The 7,500-nt window shown below is 37.3% G+C and overlaps 1 protein-coding gene across 1 annotated transcript in view; it reads right to left on the bottom strand.

Moving 5' to 3' along the window:
- LOC144957158 (uncharacterized) overlaps positions 1-5,977 on the bottom strand; it is a 16,220-nt gene extending 10,243 nt beyond the window's left edge. Inside the window, exon 1 of the mRNA XM_078888174.1 lies at positions 5,908-5,977. Coding sequence (XP_078744300.1) covers positions 5,908-5,968 — 61 coding nt within the window. The 5' untranslated portion in view covers positions 5,969-5,977. The remainder of the gene's footprint in view (positions 1-5,907) is intronic.
- Positions 5,978-7,500: the final 1,523 nt, after the last annotated feature.

The raw sequence follows: 7,500 nt of genomic DNA, 5'->3' as shown, positions 1-7,500 counted from the left end.
ATTCCATTTTAACAGACGACGTGAACATATAATTTGCAGATTTGACATCGTTTGTTTTAATGTTTTTAAGGGTTTTACGGCGCTTGCAACACATTTAGGTTATATCAGCGCCAGTAAAAAGGAAGAAAATGGGATAGTAAAAAGTTATAGAATTACAATTAAAGCACCCAAGAAAAAGCAAGACAAAGGGGAACTGAGAACAAATAGGGATCAGATGTAGATTCCAAGAGCACACCACCAATGTACTTAGTTTGAAATCACTTACAAGTCTCATCCAGACACAAGTACAAATCCCAACAAAGAGGAACACACTCAAATGCCTACATTATACATTCAAAACAAAAATAATAATACATAACAGAGAGATGATTTACAAGGAAAAACATATCATCTCCCAAAACAATAACTATGCATTTGACTGTTTCCCTCCCAGCTAGGACTCCGGCCAGTGCCAGGACAAAACCAAGTAATCTCATTCCGAGACAAAGACAGAAAGCATGTTGGAAAACAGATATAAGGGGATAGAAGACACAGTATGTACCTCCCCTGCCCGCGATTTGACATCCAAACAAATTGACAAAACGTGTAGGTCTAGCGACTCATCTCTCTATTCTTATTACTTTGTCCGTGCCCGACGTCTTTATCGGAAAACGACAGAGGACGGCAGTGCCGGGTCGTCGGAGTCAGTCTCCGGTGTGGGTTAGCCGTAAGTAAGAAACGTGAATTATGATAGCGTGAACAATCACCACGAGATTGGTGTGACATCACGAAATTGTCCCATTATCTAAACGTCTTATCTATGGTTCGCATCCAAGATTATAGATAGAATGCGCTTGGCCAAGGAGTTCACAACATTGCCATCCGGAAGTATAACGGACCAACACACAAACTCTGTGTAGCCATGAACTTTTATAGTCGGGTTAATACAGTTTAGTGAGAACAACTCACAAACGCGGATGGCAAAAACAATAACAAAGGCCTGAGTGACGTCATCTTCGAACTATCTATAATACTTAGGAGTAAGCAGAACAGAACACACTACCGAGTGTTTAACAAAGAATAGGCGATTCTTGTGACACATCAATAAAGCAAAGACGCACACAATGAATCAGAGAGACTATCCCTTGTGGCGTGGGAATTCACCATATTATTATTATTATTATTATGTTGACCGATGGGTGACGCCGTGACATCCGGTCGATTATGGATGGAATGGCCATCTCCTTGTTAGCACACAAGGCTAGTGTGTAGATTTACTAAATAAAGTAATTTACTAGCCTAGTAGAGACATTCCAAATTTTACGCCGAGGGGATGCAAATTAATAAAAAATCTGTTCTTGTGAGCTTAATAATAATATGTAGCATTTCTATAGCGCACAACCAAGACGATGTCAGACTCTTGGGAGAAGCATATATGTGACCCATCGTCTCAATACGGTATTTTTTTCTGGTTAGAGGATTCCTGGGCTTAATCCTAATATTTTATATGCGTTGAGCAGTCGTCATATTTTGGAAGTCAAACCAATAGGGTTTCAAAGTTGTGATGTCATTTCCTCTTAATAACACTCACGCCAATCCAAAAGTGAAAACAGATAGGATTCTGAGCGATGTTGAAAATCAGATGCAAAACCTTGAACGATTTTAGCAAAGAAAAATTCGATCAATTAATTTTTATTATGCGGCTATGTGGTATTGTGCTATGACACTCGCGTTCGGATCGGAAGGTCCTGGGTTCGAGCCTCGATCGACGCATAGTTGAGTCCTTGGAGAAGGCTCTTTACTCACATTCTCTCAGCGTACTCAGGTGTAAAATGAGTGCCTGGCCGTTAACAGCGTTGTCTCTGTCCGATAAAAATTGTAATATAGCCTAACAGGTTCATGTCCCGTCCTACATGTTAAATGTTGCTATTGATCAGGGACCCCTTGTAAAGCGCTTTGAGCACGTTTAGTGGATACTACCCTGTATAAAGCTCAATTTAAAAAAAAATTAAAAGAAACGGTGCTCGTCGTAAAGATCACCAGCTGGATTATTTTAGTTGAATGTGGAACCAAAAATGGCCATTGCTAGACAGGTGTGACGTCACACGTTTTGTCCTTATTAAGTCCAAAGTGACATTTCCAGGTTCATGACCTTACTTGATCTTCTATTAGAAAAGCTGACTTTTGAAGTCTTATATGCACTATAGGTACTTACTACTTACTATATAAGCTTACAAAAGATCTGGTAGAAGGAGAAGAACTCGTGAAGGAAAAAAATGAAATCAGCTGTTCTTTGTTTGTTTGTTTTTTTGTTTTTTGTTGTTTTTTTTTTTTTGGTTGTTTTTTTTTTTTTTTTTTGTTTTTTGTTTTGCTGCTAAGAAATCAGTCGTCATAACGCCAAGGAGTTAATAATCGCCACATAAGTTTGGATTATATATTTTTTTTTTTTTGTTTCGTTTCCTTGTTTTAGAAATTAACTTTTAATAAACTACCACAGTCGCGTGAAACAACTCAATAGGCTTCAACAGTCGTGACGTCACTTCCCCCGTAATGACGTAGAGTAACTTAGTAACTGATTCTAAACTATAGAGCAGTATAATTAGGTGCCCCAAACGTAAACAATAACAAGTTGCTAGTGATTTTCGTTAGGGACCGGAAAAATTTACGCACAATATAGGTCTCCCAATTTTGTAGTTTGAGTTGTAGGCAATACACTTTCAGTATTGAAAATATGTTTACATAAAATCTAACAGTTGCAGAAATAATAATATAAGACTAAATTATTCTGAAAATCAGGTTCCGAATAATTCTCGTTTTGTTCACACCAGCGCAATAATTTGCTCTGGTCTAAAAATAGATAGACTGTAACTTTTGATAAATTTTACCTTTTGTTCCATAAAATATCCATATCTAGACATTATTTGATGCATGATCGAGTATTTGTGAATATGTGTTTCTTTTGCCACCTAACAGCCAAATTTTAAAGGTTATTTTTTTCTATAATTTACATTGGAACTTGAGCTGTCAAGACAGGAACATGTGGTTTGCCATGTGCTTCTAGACCTTTGTTTACGTTTGGGGCACCTAATTATACTGCTCTATCGGAACAATCATGGACGCCCTTATGAAATACTTCACCGACGAGCATAAAAGCGTATCCAGAGGGAAAAAAAAAACATTATAAATCTGATCATGTTTTGGTTTTTACACATTTTGATCACAAGACATATGGAAAACTCTAGCCAGCATGAAGAATAAAAAGTACCGATTTTCTTTGTTTATAATCAAGCTGCTCGTTGCTGGGCGGACGTGACATGAGACTATTGATTCCAATTGAACGTGAGAACAAGAATACATTCGGACAAAATGAATATTAGGCATTGGATTTTGCTTTAATTGATTTCCGCGCACAGAAGAAAAATACATATAAGTGTGCTTCAGATAAACAAAGCAAATTTACTATTTCAGCAGGTTTAACTCTTGTAGGTCTCTGTTGTTCTTTCTCGTCGTCGTCTTTTTCTTCTTAAAAAAGGGGTTTCAATCTCAGATACTGCAACTATCTACCAATCGGAGTATGGGCTGTTTTGTTGGTTTATTGTTATTGTTGTTTTTTGTTGTTGTTTGTTTGTTTGTTATTTTGTTTTTAATTTTTTAATTTTGTTTTTTTGTTTGTTTGTTTTTTGTTTTTAATTTTTTAATTTTGTTTGTTTGTTTGTTTGTTTTTTTTTGTTTGTTTGTTGTTGTTTTTTTTGTTGTTTTTTTTTTTTTGGGGGGGGGGGGTTGTTTTTTCTTGTTGGTTTTTTTTTTCTTTTTTAATTTCTAATATCAAAATTGTGTGTCTTCGACGATCTGTAAATTTTTACAATTTTCATAGGCAGCGGCAATATTAACAAGTTACTGTTTGTCTCCATCGCTCAGTCACATCATAATAATTTTCTTCTTGTGCGGCAATGTGGTCGTGTGGTATGACAATCGCTTTAGGATTGGGAGGTTCGGGGTTCAAGCCTCGCTCGGCGCATAGTTGAGCTTACCGTACTCATGTGTAAAATAAGTACTTGCCGTTGACAACGTTGTCGATGGCAGAAAAAACATTGCAATATCACCTAACAGGCGTCGTGTCTCGTTCTATATGTTTCGGTTCGTGTTGATGTTGGTCAGACTACCTTTGTAAAGCGCTTTTAGTGCGTTTAGTGGATATTGCGCTATATAAATCCTCAAATATTTAAACTGATCCTTCAGTCGAGAGTTATTAAAAATAAAGACCATCAGAGCATAAGGCCAATGGAGCCGTTTCATCTCAGTTCCTGTGACGTTAGATGGGCAAAGCCATTTGCTTGTCTCGGACGTCGCTTGTTTAAAAAACCAGTGCATTTATATAGATAGTGCAATATCCACTAAGCGTGCTCAGAGCGCTTTACAAGGGGTTCCCTGGCCAACCGGAACACTTAACCTGTAGGACGGGACATGACGCTTGTTAGGTGATATTACAATTTTTGGGGGGACAGAGACAACGCTGTTAACGGATAAGTACTCATTTTACACCTGAGTTCGGTGAGAAAAAGTGAGTAAAGAGCCTTTTCCAAGGGCTCAACTATGCGCCGAGCGAGGCTCGAACCCAGGACCTTCCTGAAAGCGAGTGTCATACCACTAGACCACATAGCTGCACCCTTTAGGCAAAACTGATCGCCAAGTATTTTCCACTATATTCAGTTAAGCCAGATTTAACTCATTACGGTTCGTGTATGAGGGTTGTTTGTTTGTGTTTAAGGGTTTTACGGCACTTATAACACATTAAGGTGATATCACGTCAGTAAAAAGGAAGAAAATGGGATAGCAAAAAGTTCTGGAATTACAATTAAAGCACCCAAGAAAAGGTAAGACAAAGGGGATTTGGTTCAAATAGGAAACAGGTGTAGATTCCAAGAGCACACTATCAGAGTACTTAGTTTGAGATCACATAAAAGTCTCACCCAGACACCAGCAGAAGATCCCACTAAAAGGAATACACTCAAATGTTTACAAAGATTTTATTATAACAATACAGACCAGAAAGATGATTTACAAGGAAAAAAATATCATCTTCCAAAACTATAACTATACATTCGACTGTTTCCCTCCGAGCCAAGGACTCCGGCCAGGCTCAGGCCAAAACTAAATAATCTCATCCAAGACAAAGACATGAAGCAATTTGGAAAACAGATATAGAGGGATAGAAGACACTGTAAGTGCCTCCCTGCCCACTATGGGAGATCAGGAACCCCACCCAGGGATATGAGGGTTGGAAAACAATCTTGACTTTAGCCAGATTTTGGACAAAAACGTTTACAAATCTAAATGCGGCTATGTGGGATTGTGGCAAGACACTCGCTTTTGGATCGGAAGGTCCTGGGTTCGAGCCTCGCTCGGGGTATAGTTGAGTCCTTGGAAAAGACTCTTTACTCACATTCTCTCACGTACTCAAGTGTAAAATGAGTATCTGACCATCATCAGTGTTGTCTCTGTCGGAAAAATTGTAATATCGCCTAACAAGCGTCATGTCTTGTTCTATAAGTTACGTGTTGCTGTTGGTAAAGGTCCATTTGTAAAGCGCTTTGAGCACATTTAGTGGACATTGCGTTATATAAAAGCTCTATTTTTAAAATCGCAATAATAATAATAATAATAATAATAATAATAATAATAATAATAATAATAATAATAATAATAATAATAATAATAATAATAATAATAATAACAATAATAATGATAAAAGCATATTCAATTTCTATAGCGCAAGACCATGTTTATCATTAGAGACCGAATCAACCAACATCAAAGCAATAAGATAATGGTGTTGAAAAGCCGACATTTGCATCAATTTGTTTTCATCAAACAGCTTCGATCAGCTTTACTTAATAAATATTTTAAATTCGAAAATACTGTCTCTACCTGTTGCCAAAAGACATAATGTTGTTGCAAAGAAAACCACCGATGCTTTCCTCTCGTCCATTGCTAATGAATTGACGACGACACAGGAGGAGCGGTCCGAAAAGTCCGCAATGTTTCAACAGACTAACTGAATTTAGCTTGGTTTTACATCACCGTTCAACCTTAAATATTCGATAAAGAATGTGAAAACTGGCCAGTACTGTCTCTTTGTTACAAAACACTTTTTAAAAAAGTTTGGCCAGAAAACCTTTACTGCAAATATCGATCGATGTAACCCTCTCCTTTCCAGCCATTTTCAGAATTTTCCCCAAAATTCACACCCACTCATCACAAAAACAGACATTTCTTACTCAAACATAAAAGAAACAAGATCATTCTATACATATCTAATATTTTTCGCCAATACGGGGTCTCTTACAGAATGTCGTTTTTATAGCTATAGCAAAAAGAAATGAGATCTGGTTGAGAAAAGTGACGGTTGCATCGTAACAAATGTGACGCTTTTCTAACAGGTGGTAAGGAGAGGGCTAAAATGGCCCCTCACTTTGCCAAAAAATCTGAGATCTGTGTCTTTACAGTGTTATGTTGTTTTTTTTTTTTTTTTGAGACTTAAAAAAATATATTTTGACAATTTGAGGATTTGTTATTCTAATTATATTCAAAATTTAAGTTTTCTGGCCAAAAATAATAAGTGTTTTGTCAGAATTTAGCAGAGTTACGGTCGGTCACGTGTACAGAAATGATCAACAGATAAAGACGTAGAAATTGCACCACAAGATATGCAGCATTGACCTGCCTGATGCCGTAAGATGAAAAGTTCGTCCAGTGTGAAATATGCACTCTTATAATATTATTATTTCCATTGTTTGTTTTCGGAGTTTTAGGCTGCCGAAGAAGAGGGAGACAGAGGAATGTGTGGCAGGATAACATTAAAGATTGGACAGGATTGACGTGGGACAATCTAATGAGGAAGGCCCAAGACCGTGATGAGTGGCGTCGAATCGTGAAATCTGCATCCAGAGAGTCCCCCCGACGACCAACCGGTCATGGGATAGAGTGAGTGAATACGTTTCGTTCATTTCAGCGATAAAATTATAATGATACCTACCGATGATAGAAAAGTCTAAAATATTTCGATCTTGCTTTCAATCAGCAAAAAAAAAAACCCCAAAAATGTTTGAGACAACGATTCATTCAAAGAGGTCAGATACTGTACGATTCTTACACTCTTGCTTCTTGGAGCACGAGCACGAGCTTGCGGTCACCCAAACGTTCACTAACTCTGCTCATGATCGCTTATTACAAGTAATTTCGGATATTGCCACCTTATTTAATTCAATGACTTATATATAAAATGAAAAACAAAATGAGATAAGAATCCACTATTTATATGAGATAATTAAATTCAACCAATGGCGGACTGAAAAAATCTGATTGAAGTTAAGGGACGTTACCCAATCACGAGCACAATAATTGCAATATATTATATTACTGACTTGCTTCCCTTACATTATTTATAGATAGAGAGAGAGAGAGAGAGAGAGAGAGAGAGAGAGAGAGAGAGAGAGAGAGAGAGATAGAGAGGAGAGGAAT

Source organism: Berghia stephanieae, chromosome 11 (assembly GCF_034508935.2).
Source record: "Berghia stephanieae isolate SIO BIC M18660-M18661 chromosome 11, UCSD_Bste_1.3, whole genome shotgun sequence".
In the NCBI taxonomy this organism is placed as follows: Eukaryota; Metazoa; Mollusca; class Gastropoda; order Nudibranchia; family Aeolidiidae; genus Berghia; species Berghia stephanieae.
The sequence above is the reverse complement of the archived record's forward strand: the minus strand, read 5'-3'. Positions and strand labels throughout refer to the sequence as shown.